Source organism: Xenopus laevis, chromosome 1L, assembly GCF_017654675.1.
Source record: "Xenopus laevis strain J_2021 chromosome 1L, Xenopus_laevis_v10.1, whole genome shotgun sequence".
NCBI classification, from domain to species: Eukaryota; Metazoa; Chordata; class Amphibia; order Anura; family Pipidae; genus Xenopus; species Xenopus laevis.
Genome location: NC_054371.1, coordinates 181,946,526 through 181,963,531, shown reverse-complemented (window position 1 = coordinate 181,963,531; position 17,006 = coordinate 181,946,526). Strand labels below are relative to the sequence as shown.

The 17,006-nt window shown below is 37.9% G+C and overlaps 1 protein-coding gene across 1 annotated transcript in view; it reads right to left on the bottom strand.

The window, feature by feature from the left end:
• fbn2.L (fibrillin 2 (congenital contractural arachnodactyly) L homeolog) overlaps positions 1–17,006 on the bottom strand; it is a 142,749-nt gene that overhangs the window by 54,356 nt on the left and 71,387 nt on the right. Inside the window, exons 21-31 of the mRNA XM_018264131.2 lie at positions 16,521–16,658; positions 16,395–16,445; positions 13,629–13,754; positions 12,201–12,428; positions 9,432–9,557; positions 8,811–8,939; positions 8,238–8,363; positions 6,572–6,697; positions 5,073–5,195; positions 3,678–3,803; positions 85–210 (exon numbers count right to left, since the gene is read on the bottom strand). Coding sequence (XP_018119620.1) covers positions 85–210; positions 3,678–3,803; positions 5,073–5,195; positions 6,572–6,697; positions 8,238–8,363; positions 8,811–8,939; positions 9,432–9,557; positions 12,201–12,428; positions 13,629–13,754; positions 16,395–16,445; positions 16,521–16,658 — 1,425 coding nt within the window. The remainder of the gene's footprint in view (positions 1–84; positions 211–3,677; positions 3,804–5,072; positions 5,196–6,571; positions 6,698–8,237; positions 8,364–8,810; positions 8,940–9,431; positions 9,558–12,200; positions 12,429–13,628; positions 13,755–16,394; positions 16,446–16,520; positions 16,659–17,006) is intronic.

The window sequence follows — 17,006 nt, the reverse complement described above, 5'->3', positions numbered from 1 at the left end:
AGTAATAAATGCAAAACCACAATGTTAAATGAACTAACAGACCCAATGTGTTAGTTAAGAAGAAGGGGTTAGTTTATAATGTACCTGTGCATCCTGTTGTTCCCTTTTTGACTGCATACCCAACCTGACAGTGACATACAAAGGATCCTTTGGTATTCTCACAATCCCCAAACAAACAAATGTTGGAGTTTATATCACATTCATTTACATCTATGGGAAAAAAAAGAAAAAGTCAGTTTGACACTTGGCACATTGTAAATGTCTGTAAAATATGATTAAATTCAGCTGTAATAACAGGAGACAATAGGAAGGGCAAGAATGAGGGGTAGGGCAATAAGTAGGGCAAGGGGTAGGTAAGCAGACAAGGCTTTTGCTTGAGGCATTTCATCACTGGGGGGACACAGTTAAAAATGAAGTTTTAAAATTATTCAAAATCTTATTTTATCACATTAGTCAAGCAAAATGAACTTTAATTACACTGTATAAATTATTTGAATCTTGTTTCCTTCAGTCTGGGAATTCATAATTATAGCAAGCAGGCAGGAGCCATTTTGTGGACACTGTTATTAAGACAAGCCTTGTATCATCTCAGAATCTTGTTTGTGCAACAGAATGGGGGACCTGATGTCCATCCCCATGCCCTGGCTACACAATTAAATGGTGAAGAGAACGGGGGAATGTGGGGAGAGCAGTGACATGTAGGAAGTGCTGAATGGAAAGTGAAAGTAATTGTCTGCCCCGCCTCTATGCCTAGGCATAGAGGCGGGGCAGACAATATTTGATTGACAGCTGAGATTTTTAAATGCGTTTACAACAGCTATGAATGCTTTAATAAAAAATAGAAATTTTATTTCATGTTTAATGACTTTTATTATACAGATTTTTGTGTCTGGGTGACGGGTCCACTTTAAAGACCAGTGCACTTAAAGTATAGCAAAGTGGCCTACAAGAAGAAGCAGATTTATGAGGGTTGAAGGGAACTTGGTTTTGTGGGCAGTGGGGGTTGAAGTATGGAGAAAAAAGCTGTAGTAAAACAAGAAGGGGATGAGTGTGATGATGGCGTACAGAATAGCACAAGGTAAATGAGCAAACTTTAAAAAGAATGGGACAGGGGAGAAATAGAACTGGGTGATGGAAAAAGGGGAAGTGGGATAGAAGAAAAAAGCTGATAGCAGAGATTGTAATCCTAATGAAAAGCTCAGGGGAATGGGGAAAAAAGATTATTACTTTCTTTTACAGGGAAATGCACATAGGTAAAACTAATGTGTGTATATGCGTGTGTGTGTGTGGGGGGGGGGTTATCGGGGGGGGGGTTATCCAGTTGGCAAGATTTGCCACGAGGCTTTAGAACACCTAGTTCCAAAACACGAGGACATGGAATGTTACCATTTTGCTGCTTGAGATAATAATTATTTCCTGAGAAAAAAGGTTGTTTTAAAAAAATGTTTCCATAGACTCGTATTATGTGAAAAACGTTCATGACTTTTCACCTCGAAGGACTGACTGAACTTAGAGCAGTGAATAAAATGTGTTTTGACTGCTGAAACAATAAAACAAAGGGTAAGTGGGAAAAACGAAATAATGAGTCAGACCATTAAAACTGCTTCAATTCTGGAGAATAGTCATGAAAAGTTTCGCAATGTCAGGAAAAACTTTCATAAATGTGAAATAAATGCAGAGTGACATTTTTACCAGGAAAAACAATCTGAAATCATCTGATTATGACATATTTCCTTAAAAGCAAATGTGACATTGGATTTCAAGCAAGAGACCTGGATTTAAAGCTCTTTGGCAACTCCTTGTGGCCCTGGACAAGTCAGTTAATTTCCTGGTGGTTATTTACAATACTGAAGGTGCTAAATTATCGATGCTAATCCCCAGCCTTTAGTTTTGATAAATCTGTTTCAAGTTCCTATTGGCCATTGAGTAGCTGCTAAAGTTCAATTAAGCAGTGATGCAGTATTTGTAAACTATCCCCCTGGTTTCCCAGGATGCTTAAGCCATCTCTATGACAGCTGCCATGATTGCTATAAACCATTTCAAAAGATTTCATTCACAAGGTAGACGACTGCTAAATACATTCGATTTCTGTTGAATGAATGAAATCACCCTCGCATTTACTTTGGTCCTGTAAAATATTTTGACAAACTGTGACCTATTGCACAATGCATGTTATGTATAATTAAAATAATAGTGGAAATATGCTATAACTGGAATGCTCGGGACCTGGATAAAAGGTCTTTCTGCAATTGGGAGCATCATGCCTAAATGCTACTAAAATAACATTATTGAATGGTTTTGCCACTAGCACAGCTACAAATACAGCCTTATATAATGTTATTTCAGTAACTACTATACACAATCCAGTCACCATGCCTTTTTGCCATTGTTATGATTACTATAGTATCTCTGGCAGCAGATGACTTTAACTATTCCAATGATTACAATACCATGTTCATTACTATGACACATTTGGATCACACGGATCTATAGTTATTCCAATAATGACTCTACCATCTTTCACTAGCAATGTTCACAGAATGTGCTCCTTTGGAGAAACCGTGGTATAAATGAATAATTATAATCAGCCTTGTCATTCTGATAATTACTACACCATCACTGGTTAGCTCTGTCCTACTACTGGTTGTTACAACACTAATAGCGATCTTCATAATTTAAATACAGTAAGTATTTAAGATACTTTTACAGTAGCCCTCTTTACCATGTATGACCAGTATATACACCCAATTATATTACAGCTCTGCTGAATATGTAGGTGCTTTATATATACACATCACAACAGAAAACTCCAATCCAAGTTTTTTTTTTCAAATTCGCATTTTCTGACCTCTGAATTTCCAGATTTATTCATTGTGAGAATTGAATGAAAAAAAATGTGGCAAATAAAACCTAGTGATCTTCTATAGAAGTGAGTTGAAAGTGTATTTTCATCTTTCAAGATATTTTATTTTTTGATTTGTTTCAGCCAGTGAAACTTGTAAAAAGTGAATGTAACTTTGTTGCAATCAAGTTATTTTTTTTCTGCATCATAACTCTATTAACAATTTGAGTATTTATGAATATGCTAGAAAAAACTTGAATTAATAATTTGATAAATTGGCTCTAAAATAGGAATGCACAAGCCCATAGCATTTGAAAAAGGCTTAAAACAACTAATGAATTGTATACTTGTCTACTTGAAAAAAAGTCAAGTGCCTCTCCATTTCCGATAGACTGCAGCAAGTTAATGCTTATTGTGAAACTATTAGGGAACCACCATGGTGGAGACAATAATATCCTGGCACATAGGATTATTTTTGCCAAAGTGATTCTCGGGCATAAATCTTAGCTTAATGGGGCAGGGGTTTGAAGTATGAAAAGTACAAATAAAAAAAGGAGGAATCTTGAGTAGAAGAAGAATGGTTCACAGATAGAGGAGAAGTGGAAGAGAAAATAGCACAATATAAATGGGCAAACATCAAGAAAATAGCAGATCTGGGGGTGAACTGGATCTGGCAGATGGAAAAAGGAGATGTAAGATGTAGATGTAGAAGAAAAAGGATGATAGAAATGAAAGAAAGAAATTGAGCAGAAAGAAAAAGATCAGTGAATCAAAAACAAGATTTGTATTTATTTTACAGGGTAAATGCATAGCTGAAAGGATATGAGTTTCTTACCGATACATGTTTTCATATCCATGGAAGCCATAAATCCATCAAAGCAGAGGCAGCGGTATTCTCCAGGAATGTTGCTACACTGGCCCCCATCGCAGATATCTGGGTTGTCCTCACATTCATCAATGTCTATGAAATATCATGAAACAAAGACAAAAATATAGAATTGTTTGAAATAAGAACTATACATCAGCCCATAACAGAGTGGTTTTGCCTGTTTCAGTTGAATGAATGTGCATCCTCAAATAAGAGCTGTTCCCACTGAGGGTAATGTGATAAACTGCCATATGTAGCACTTATTAAACTTAAAGATTACTAACCCATGTTCATGGTGCTTAAATAAACTGCAGATATGGGCATGGCGTTAGGATAACTGGTGGTCCAGCGGTGCAGAGACGCCCACCACTCCATTCACGGAGACGCCTGCGATCTTCTTGTGTGGGCGTCTGATGTATTCAATGTTTTACGCAGTCTGGCGATGCGCCTTAATGACGTCATTGCGTATGGCATGAAAAAGTGAATATTTAAAGGCCCCATTACCCAGTTTCACTTCCCCAGTATCAGTTCTTTGACCCTTGCCTGTCCCTGACTACTGCTTGTTCGCTGCTTGTACAAACCTTTGCCTATTCTTGACTATTCTCTCAGATCCCGACTTTGTACTGCATTATTGACTCCAGCCTGTGACCTCGACTACGTCTCTCACTCCTGATTCTTTACTGCACTGACTGATTTGGTTTCAACCTCAGCCTGACTATCAACTACGCTCCCTGTTCTTCCTGTACATATTACGGTTCCCTTGTCTGCCCAGAACTCTCCCCTTGGTCCTTTTACATTAAGACCTGGCGGCATCCAAGTAGCCGAGGGCTCCCCCAAAGCAAAAGGCGAAGTTTATAGACAGAAGCGTGAGCTGAGACTGGGACCATAGTGTTTGTTCTGGGTTTTGGGATACCATACGTTGCACATGGTAGAAGCCATCATGCTACTTATTTATTTAAATTCACCAGAACAGTTACCTATAACAAGAACTTTTCTGTAGTTTCTAAATTGTAGAAAACTGATCAAAAAAATTACTTACTTACTTACTTACTAACCACCTTAGTGTACTTAAAAGTGTTTTGTTAGTAAATGAGCACCTACTAATCAGTGTATAATGATTAGTTCTAATGCAGGTGCAAATAATTTCATGTTAAAAAGACAAATGAAAAAATATTTAATATATATTTACTACATTCTTACTAAAAGTATGTATCTTATATTACAAGGACTATAATCTGTAAGGATGTGAAAACATGGAGAGATTGTTACGGAGAGCGAAGTACTGTTCTCAATGCATAGTGAGTGCACAATAGGATTGTAGACTGTGAACTCCATTACTGAAACACTGAAGATATTTCTTACCTGTGCAGGTCCTCTTATCTGGCATCAAGGCATATCCTTCAAGGCAGCTACATTCATAGCTGCCCTCTGAGTTTGTACAATGTGTATCACATCCCCCATTCATAATTGTGCACTCGTCAATATCTAGGGGAAAAAAAGAAAACTTGTGAAAAAACTTGTGAAAAAAACTTGTTTTTTTTGTTAGTGTAGCGCTATAGTAAATTGAGTGCACCGTTCTCTGACTATAAGCTCCACCCCTATACTGTGCTCCTGATGAGACCTTAATTATTTAAGGGTAAGCGGTGTGGAGGCAGGGTGTAGTATAACTGTAACTTGGTGCAGGGTACAATAATTGGGTGCCATTGGTTCTGGTAACTTAACCAGAGAATATATTTATTGAACAGGAGCATCCACAATGGAGTGTACATACAGAGCAGACAGGATCATACAGCAACAGAGGATAGGCATATAATCACAGCACACCTTGGGTCAGCATCAGTCCCCGCAGGGAAGAGAACATGTACAGCAGCGAGGAGGTACCCCAGCTTTCAGCCTTTTCCCTAAGTGGAACCTTATGGGAATCTCTACATCCCTAGGTCTGTACACTTAGTCCCTACTTCTGGCCAATTAGTACCCGGGATCATAATTCCACTCAAGCTAGGCTAAATAGCCTAACTATCTGTCACTCCTAGAGTGACCTCTTAAGGTGAGTAGCCCATCTTTACTGGACCTGACCTGTCTAGGTTCCACTGGAGCCATGCCTGACTGTTCAGGCCAGGGCTTGCACAAAATGGACCCTGAGCACATGGCTGCCCATGACTTTATACTTTAGCACAGTGCCATCTACTGGACACTTGTAGAACACCAAGGGGCATAGCTTTAAGCAGGGTAAGGATAAAGGTCCCCCTCCTAACTGTATTTTAGGACCCAGTTAGGCATTTAAAACACTAGGGGACTGCCTGCTAAATAATACCAATCCCCTACATAATTCTCCTATTGTCACTTTGAAAGCTGGGTTGCGTCAATAAACTCACCACTGGATGCAAATGGCGTCTGGAACACAACGTTTCAGAAGTAACTTAAACCCCACTTTGAAGGAAAGCAGAGTGCGTCAGAATGGGGCGGAGCGTCGACTGATCTGGGGAGTGGGTGGAGTCCAGGTGGGGAGTGGGTGGGGTGGGAAGTGGGCTGGACGATGGGAATCAGAGTGCACATTTTTTTGAAGGGGGGCCCGGCGTACTCTAGTTAGGCCACAGTGCAGTATGGTTTAAAAACATGGTGGTTACCTTGCTGTTAAAATATGAGTGTAGTTTAACTTGCAGACTAAATTAAAGATAAAGGTAAAAGTGATTATAGGTATAAAAAGCCAACTTGTAGTTGCTTTTTAAAACCATATTTGAAAGCATTACAGATTTCTACAACAAATAAACAGCAATTACATTGCACTTTAGAGCAGATTTACAATGTAATAAATAACTATTTTGGTTACTTTGTGTCACAGCATCATATGGTAGACTTACCAGTGCAACCAAGTCTGTCCAGCGTAGCCTGGTATCCTGGGTTGCAAGAACATTGATATGTTCCAACTATATTTACACATTTGCCATTTCTGCAAAGATTGTCACTAAGGGCACATTCATTGATATCTGCAAAAACATTGAACACATTTACAGTCTATGCTTGTTTCATTTTTAGCACTGGCAACAAATGACACACAAATGAAAGAATGAGAGCATCAAAATAGTAATAGATCAGAATGATAAGGGGAATGTATACTAACATCCACAATCTGAAAAATGTCTTGCTTTTGCTACTACTTTTCTGCTTTTTCTACAATTTCCTAATACCTGTACAATTTTTTTCCTGATTAAAACTTTCCTGAAGATGGGCAATATTAGAAATTCCAAGTAGCATTAAGAGTTTCAAGCTGACTTCTTGCGCAGAAAAGAATGGAAAAAAAATGACAGGCTTTTGTTCAATAAGCCACTACCTCCATCAGACAGTCCAAATCCAGCACGTGCTTGTAGCAGCTACTGATCTATGATGTATGACATAAGGTTTACTGTATATTACTGTATATTTAACATAACAGGATAACATTTCCCAGCACAGCTGCCTGTAGAGAGTTTATAATAAAAGGATAGATAAAAGGATAGATTATCTCTCGTTGACACTGTTTGTCACTTTATTAATGGATATCCTAGTAGCAACCACAAATAAAATTTCTGCTGTCATGCACAGAATGAGCCTTGAAGGGTAATTTACAATAGTATGCTAAATAAAGATGAAAATAAAATCAATGTAACAGAAATGTGTATACTTAATAAGTAAATGTGTATCTCTGGTCTTAAGATGGTGCAAATATGCTATTGGTAATATTATCCAGGAGAACAATAAAACACTTTGGATTTTCAGAGTATACTATCAACCCTTTACGTTGATCATAAAATCTACAGCACAGGCACTTAAAGGGGAACTATCGTGAAAATGAAAATTTAATATAAACTCTATCTCGCTGAAATAAGACACTTTCTAAAAACAATCAAAAATTCTGTACCGTTTAAGAAATAATCAAGTTACGCTTCAGTATTTCACACTCCACAACCTGTCACTCTTCATGCTGAAGTCTGGTTCAGATTTTGATTGACAGGTTGGTCTAATACGTCTTTTAGGGGGGCTCCCTTTCTTAGCAGAATAATTCAAATAACCAACTCCAGCACAAACAAAAGGTAACTAAATAACAGATTCTATCAAATACCCTGAACACAGAGAAACAGGATTTCCATCAGAGCCATCAGGGTGTAACCTCCCCAAAGGATGGATTAGACCTGTCAATCAAAAACTGACTCCACCTACTGCATGAAGACAGAATGAAGAGAGACAGGTTGCTCTCAGAGGGGGAGAATGAAGAGTAACTTGATTTTTATTTATAAATGGTACAAAATATTTAATTGATTATATGTAGAAAGTTTATTATTTCAGCAAGATGAAGCTTATATTAAATTTTCATTTTCGCAATAGTTCCTCCTTTATTACAAAAGTGCCAATGCCACATATTCTACATCGCAGGTTCTCTTTGTCCTGTGAGAATAGGCACACATGCTATCACTGCCTGCTTCCATTCATGGCAAACAACTGATTTATTGTGAGTACTTGCAAGACAATTCAGTTATTTTATTAACCTACCTACGCAGGCATCCCCTGAGGGTGTAAGTTCATGCCCATTAGGGCAATTGCACAGAAAACTGCCCTCGGTGTTTATACATTCTCCACCTCGACAAAGCAGAGGGTTCCTCTCACATTCATCTATGTCTGTAATGAAACACAATATTGATAAAATTACATTTTGCATAGTAAGTGATAAAGGCAACACAGTGATGTAAAACGTATAAACCTTCTGTTTAAATGAACTCGTTTCTAACATCACCAGTGTAGGTAGCATTGCAGAGCTGGATAGAAAAGACATATCATCCCTGATGTAACCCAAATATATACTACAAGTGCTATATCTACCAAACAGAAAGTTATAATCCCTCTCGAAGTTCTGAATTCATCAGCCCATGGTAACTACAACATGACTAACGCTTGGAGCAAATTTCTGGCTGTTAATCCTACCCTAAACAGATTACATGGGCACAGCATCTTTCCAAATTAAAGATGAAACTTTTGTTCTTCCACGATTCATTGAAATGATTTACACAGCTCCTTTATGGTAGTATAAGATATAAAGGACACAGCTACAGAACCTTGGCTACTTACCCATGCAGTTCTTCATCATCATGAAACCACTCTCAAAGCCTTCGAAGCAATCACATTCAAAGCTTCCTGGAGTATTAATGCAAGTGCCACTTCCACACAGGTCAGGGGAGATGCGACATTCATCAATATCTGTTGTAAAACCAGGCAATTCAGGGTAATGGTGTAAAGCATGATCAATTTTACTATACTATGGTTAATAAAGTCCAAGTCAATTCAAACTGACTAGTACATTACTTATGATATGATTTAAAAGGATCAGTAACAAAAGAAAATAATACAGTTACTGTTGTAAAAATTGTGGGTTTATATAGATAAGTAGCCATAGGAGCAGCCACTTCAGTTAAAACTGGGCCGTTATACACACATACACATTTAAATAACAAGAATGCAGCGTAAACATATTTGATTTTAGTTCTTACAAATATAAACAGAGGTTAAACCTCATACATAATATAAATAATATAACATTTGTTGGTTAAAAAAAGTTTATTTGTAAGATAAAAACTTTAACTGCTAAAAAAAACTTTATGGCATCAAGGGCCTTTAATTAAGGCAAATCAGTTTGAATGACTTGCACACCAAAAATTGCACACACATCACATTTTATACTTTTGTGCTTACCTGTGCAATTTCTTTCCTCCATGTCCAAAGCAAAGCCATTGTTGCATTTACATTTAAAACTTCCAATTGTGTTTCTACATTTCCCATTAGTACAGATTCCGGGAAACGCCTTGCATTCGTTAATGTCTAAATTGATAAAACATAAGGTAATTATTAATTTGGTCCCAAAGGTTTTGTTGATCTATTATCCAGAAAGCTATGGTGCCGCAGTTTCCTGTAGAGTCCCATTTAAACAAACAAATCTTGGTTTCTGATTAACTTTCTTTCCCTTAGTAATAGTAAAAATATGACAGTTTGATGCTAACAAATCAAGTACAAATGCACACTGATTGCAAAACAATCCTGTTTTTATGGATTCATTTCTTAGGGATTGTGCCACATCAGGTCTTAAGCATTCTGGATAATACTAGCATACAGCTGTAGGGGATCAGACAAATCCTTCCTCTGTTTTTCTGCTTGTGACATCATCCAGCCCAGTTACAGGCTGGAGAGCCATCCGATTGGCTGGGTGCCCCAGTGCATCCTTGGGAAAGGGGGAGTGCCTGATTTTGGAGCCAAATGTACAGGGTTTAGAAAGCAGCAGCCAGAGAAAATCAGATCTGTGGAGAATGACACAGCTGCATAAAAGGAGTTTCCAGGAAGAAGGAGAAGGAAATGCTGCGTTTTACTCTGCTGGATAAAGTATTTGAGCATTAGGAAGAGTCAGTTTCTATCTCCTGCCTGTGGATCTTTTGGCTGCATAAAAGGAGTTTCAAGGAAGAAGGAGAAGGAAATGCTGCGTTTTACTCTGCTGGATAAAGTATTTGAGCATTAGGAAGAACCAGTTTCTATCTCCTGCCTGTGGATCTTTTGGATACTGTGTGTACCCCAGGGTGAGGACAGGTCTTGCTTGTGTACCTGCCGCATGGGAGCAGCTACTAGTTTCAAAGGGAAAGGTACCTTGGGGCAGGTAGCGCTACCTGGGGACATAAGAGCTCTTGGGGACCGGAGTGATTTTGCATTTATCCACCCGGTGTGGGACTGTGGCATTGAGAAAATGTGCCAGGGGTTGATAGTCCACCCAGGTTCCCCAGAGTAAAAAGCTATATTGTGTGATTTACAATTACTAAATACAGTTTATATACAGTTTATATTTGTTTTATTGCAAACTGTATGTGTTTTATTTTTCCTAGTGGAAATCCCCTGAAATGTGTGCCTGTCAAGGGTTAATTGCTATTTAAAGAGAGAGTAACCAAATTATGGTTATACAGCTTATTTATTAAAGCCTTTAATCTCAGGCATGCTACAGACAAGGAAACCATGGTACTTGTATAGGGATACAGATACTTTTTTTTTTTTTAAATCACATGTATGTCATTTCTTGTACTATCCTGTACCAAATTCTAGGACCAACTCACTAAGGAGCACAAAAGTGTGTCAGTATTTTATTTGAAGCACATATTCCAATTAAACAAAGGCGATTCAATCAAAAAATTAAATCAACAGAACATGCAATTAACATTTTGCAAACATTTTGGATAGTCTGACTTATTTCTCTGGTCTTGCCAATCAACAAAAATAGGCTACCTGGCATGCCGGCCACCTTTTATAGCCGCATCAGGAGGACAAGTAAGAGCAGGTAACCATAAAGAACACCTGTCTACAGGAACTCCATGCCTAAGGGGACCACTGAATAGCACCAGCACCCTTTTCTTTTCATCCTGGGAGATATACCCCTGACTCCCGAGCTAACTACACATTTGTCACATACCATTCCCCACAACTTGCCTAACCTACTACGACCTGCCCCTTACTTACCTACTCAAGGCCCCTTCCCCTACATTACACAGTCAGAGCTCCATTCATAAAAGAAAAGGGGTCAGTAACAGCCATGCCACCAACACACAAACAGCTCTATTTAATCATGTAGAGTAGCTTTCCCATCATTTCCTACCATCTGTATAAACCACCAAAGAACAATGTGCTTAAAGCTACCAGTTCCATCATAAGTGGAAATTGCAAACGTTAAGATTCTTCCTCAAGTGTCCAACGTTTCGGCCCACATTAGGGCCTTTATCAAGGATAAAGGCCCTAATGTGGGCCGAAACGTTGGACACTTGAGTGATGTTAAAATAAACATTTTTTGATTGAAGATTTGGTGTGCTGGTCCACTTTGAACATTGTATACTCTGATTGACCAAGCACCCTCTCTCGCCAACAAGGAAGGAGTGCAGGTACTTTGTGAATATTTATATATATATATATATATATATATATATATATATATATATATATACAGTATACATACAGGTATGGGAAAATCATTCAAATCATATCCTTTTTGTCTGTGTTAATAAAACAGGACATTGTACTTGATCACAGCTAATATTTAATAATCCCTTATACTGGGTTTTCGGAGGGCACCAAAAAATATTGCAACTGACAGTACATTAATAAATATATGATTGGTGTAAAGCCTTGGGTTCCCCTGTGCCTCACCAGGCACCTGTGTTGTAGTAACACACATTGAGGTATTGTGAGCACCATATGGAAGACCAGATGCTAAAATGTAAAAACAACCCCATTTTAAGAGCTCACACAGTTTTAATGATTCCCTAGTGAGTTTTCCTCAGTAGCATACATCCATTTTGCAAGCAACATGTCACTAGTCATTAATGCATCGGAATACACTAAAACATCTCACTGGCGGAAAAAATGGATGAATGGGGAACGCCGTGAGCAGAGACGTGGGTAACAGGTAATATATACAAATAAATATAAATATGTTACCTTTGTAGAAAGGTCTCCCTGATAGAACATCTCCTCTATTAGTAAAGCCTGGTCCTCTTGGACACAAAAGTTCAAATTCTTGAGACCCAGGTTTCGGACATTCCTCACATTCCGTACCCCAGGCAGCTCCAACAGCACAACAGCAGGCATCCAGGCGAAACTTGCCAGGAACTGGGTGAACACATTCATCTTCATCCCATTTTAAAAAGCAGTGTTCCATTCGGAGATCTGCACACAGTTCAATTATAAAGTATAACTAAATTTATAATTCGCCAAGGAGTAGCTACAGATTATCAAGGCCTTGAGAATCTTGAAGTGACATATACAGTAAAATCTCGATTTAAAGTTTTCCTGCATTTAACACCATGTTTTCCTGCATTTCCACCAACTGGTGTCCTTAAAGGAGAAGGAATGGAGGCATTTTATTGCCAATAGATTAGCTGCAATAGTGTATTTATTCTGTAGAATGTTTTATCATACCTGAGTAAAAAGCCCAAGCAGCTCTATGTTTGTTTAGGATAGCAGCTGCAGTATTAGCTGGTGTGACGTCACTTCCTGCCTGAGTCTCTCACTGCTCAATTATAGCTTTGGGCTCAGATTACAGCAGAGAGGGGGAGGGGGAAGAGGAGCAAACTGAGCATGCTCACGCCCGGGGCAAGGAGGTTTAAGCTGAAGGCAAGAAGTCTGATACAGAAGCCCATGTGTACACAATAGAAGGAAAGAAATGTGGTGTTTCTTATGACAGGGGACTCAGAGGGTTTACTGATATATTTAGGTGGACCTTTCTGATAAGGCGTACTTAGTTTTAACCTTTCCTTCTCCTTTAAAAATGTCTCATCATCAACCATGTTTGGGGGAGTATAAATCTCCTCTTGTCTATGTGACTGGCTAATTTAGTAACTATTTACAGCAATAGGCGAGTGCTTATGATTTATTTCAGTGCACTTTCTTGCAAATGCTGTTCCATAGTGTAAAATTAACATGGCACTGCTTTAGCCTTGTCATTTATTCAGTATAATTCTGTATTTCAAACAAAACTGACTTCTGTGCTTTTGAAATTATTAGGAGAAGACAACTTACAAAGGCTGTTGCAAGTCCTTGCTTTGCTCCTATGGCTATTACTTCTCATGCCTATGACTAAGTGCTAGGTAAGCATGAAACGCGTTAGGTGCTATAAGGGGATTTTTTCTAATGTTTTTTAATACTTTGATGTAATAAACTCCATTTTTTAATTTGTAAGCATGCCTTGGAGAATTATTTAAGTATATGGTTGTACCTCTGTTTGGTCACTAGAGGACTCTGACATGCTCAAGACTAATGTTTACTGGCCTCTACTTTCAAATTGATTAATATACATTACTTCTCATGGCCACCATTTATCTTAATAATGTTCCTACACGCTATTGGGTTCAGAAGAGAAAAACTTACCCTGACACAGTCTCCCAGTTCCATCCAATGTCAAGCCATCTGGGCACTCACAGAGAAAAGATCCCTTCGTGTTAAGGCACAGGCCATTGGGACACACACCCGGGAACACTTCACACTCATTGACATCTGATCAGAATATAAAGCAAATAGTTTCATAATAAATAGAAACATGCATTAATAAATAAACAATACATGTATGATAGGTTAGTGCCATTGATTAGGTATGGGAGTAGACATAACCTAAATCTGTTTTTTAATGAGCAAATCTAGCTCTGCAGCAGCAACACTTGTACACTCTGCATCCGGTGTGTAGGCAGCCATCTCAGGTCGTTTTGCCTGGTCATGTGCTTTCAGAAAGTGCTAACAACTTTAGGATGGGACTGCTGTCTGGCAGGCTATTTCTCCTACTCAATGAAACTGAACATGTCACAGTGGGACCTGGATTTTACTATTGAGTGCTGTTCTTAGATCTACCATGCTGCAGTTATCTTGTGTTAGGGAGCTGCTATCTGGTTACCTTCCCATTGTTCTGCTGCTGGGGGGGGGGTGATATCACTCCAACTTGCAGTACAGCAGTAAAGAGTGACTGAAGTTTATCAGAGCACATGACTGGGGGCAACTGGGAAACTGACAATATGTCTAGCCCCAGGTCAGATTTCAAAATTAAATATAAAAAAATCTGTTTGCTATTTTGAGAAACGGATTAAATGCAGAATTCTGCTGGAGCAGCACTATTAACCGATGCATTTTGAAACAAACATTTTTCCCATAACAGTATCCCTTTAAGATCTCTTATCCAAAACAAAAAGTAATATATTGCACTGCCCACTGAATAGTAAAAGTCAGAAATCAAAATAATGGCCAGCCAATACACCAGTCAGGTAACTTGGATGAAACACTTAGCACAAACTATTTGTATTTTGCCCCCCACAAAGCACATTTTTTTTTTTTTTTGGAGACCAAGCTTTTTCAGTTTAGTGAAACTGGTCATTTTTTATTTCTGCCCTGTACTATCCAGTGGGTGGTGCAATTACATTTAATCTGTTTCTATTTGTGTTGGATGTTGCTGTACTATACTGTGCAGGCTGCTGCTTGATTTTGAGACATTGTGCCAAGTGGATGTGATGAATGCATTTAGGCTATTTAATATAAGATTTTTCTTATAAAACAGGACATTTACTGCCAATAAACAGTTTATTTGTAGGTGAGGTATGAAAAAACACAAACTTTAAATATAAAAATGTAACTTTATTGTGTTATTGATCCATGTTTAAAAGAGTACTCAAATGCCCAAAGAAGACTCAGTAAGGACATCAACTAACAAAGCCTACTTTATGTTATACGTTAATATCCTTTGCTTAGGTGTCTAAACTTAAACAAGTGTGGTTTATATTTATAATATTTAAATATATACTTGACTTGTCTATTTCAAAATGTCATCCACTGCAGAGCCTTACTATAAGTAAATGCTTTCTGAACTGACTGAGCCACAGAACACCTGGATATTCACTACAATAAGCCACCTTATTTTAGCCCTGCCATATTTAAAAATTGCAGGGCTTTCATTTGATCTTTGCAAAACAATGAATTCTTTTACGTCTTTTACTAGACTTGTGTCTGGTTTAGATCACTGTCTTGTATGATCAATCAACTTTTGCTTGAATTGAAAGATTGTCAGATATTTTTCTGTAGAATTTGCTAAGAGTAAGGAAAATGGAAAGTCAACAGACAAAACATTAACCCTAAATTGATGTCTTCTATTTTCTTGTAGGCCCTGTATGCAAAAGTGATGCGTGCATCTGCTAAAACAGTTAGGAGAGCAGCACACAGAAAACACTGAATTTTGAGGATACAAAAATTTTTAAAGTTAAGACAGTATGCTGTATGACAGCATTTCAGGGATGCACAGAATCCCTCATTTGGTTTGGGATTCAGTTGAAACAGGAGGATTCAAATTCTGACAAAACCAAGAGCATGGCCACACTGAATCCAAACCCTTAAAATCAAGTGGTTTTAAGTCACATGATTAAGGAAATAGCATTTTTTCTGCAAGCAAATCCCTCCTTACCCTAATCTGCAAATACAAATTAGGTTTCCGGTTCAGTTTGGGATTTGTCCGAATCCTAATAAAGTGGATATGGTGCACCCCTAACTTGTTTAGATAAGGATAACGATTTTATCTCAACATTTTCTGCTACAAACTCCGATCAAATCCGCTCTGGTTCTTTACACTTATTTATTATTACACTTTTCCTTTGCGGGAAAAAATCAGATTTTCAAGATTTTTTTTTTTGATTTTTCAACTGAAAACTCCGATTTTTTTAAGGATTTTTTCAACCGAAAACTCAGATTTCTTATCCTTTTTGCCCGAAAACTTCGGGGTATTGCAAAAAACCCAGCACACATTAAAAGATTTGGGACATTGGGACTTCTCCTGTTGACTTATATACAACCTCGGTAGGTCTGAGTTGCCGGATTTTCTGATTAGGACTTTTCCATCCTCGGGGTTTAATAAATTCCGAAAGATTTGTGAGTTTGATTTTATAAAAAAAAATGTCACAAATTTTTCGGGATTTTTGCATTCGGAGTTTAGTAAATAGCCCCCTTAGAGAACTAAATACCAGTAATTAGATAATATATTTGCTCTAAGGATTCCAAGTATGGTTATTCATATAATCAAGTTTTAAATTGTCTTAAAATCTTTCCAGGTACATTTTAAAAATCATTAGCTAAATATTTCAGTTAAAAATATTTAAGCATTTTCACCTTCACATGAGACACCTTTCACTCTTGCGAATCCCCTGGGGCAGGCAGTGTCTACAAAACAAAACAAAAAATGTAAATGGGTTTCTAACTTTTATATTGTTAAAACAAATGTAAACAGCAATGTACCTATTTCACATCGTTCACATGGACTTCCCCAGGCAGCTCCCAAAGTAGCGCAGCATTCTGACTTCAATGTTGCTCCATTTATATTGACTTCACATCGTCCATCTTGTATATTAAGCCAACATGTTCCTTTAAGGCTGTCTGTGGTAAATAATCAATTTAATCAATAATCAATCAACTTTGAATCCCTACCAGGCAACTTGTGCTCCCTCCCCTCAGACTATTGGCTACATACCGACATCATGATTAACCGCCACATTCACTTACTGGCTAGTAGTGATAGTGTGTTTGGAAGTGTTAGCCTCTCTGTGGACTTTTATTATTCTATTTATGACTTACGACTTCTAATCCTTTTTGGTGTATGAATTGAAATTCCTCTGTTAATAACTAACTCTGTTTTTCCACTTTGGCACTGACTAAAAGCATTACAGAAAGTTTCCGCCATGTACATATTTTATGATATGTGCACTCATGTTAATGTATACTATA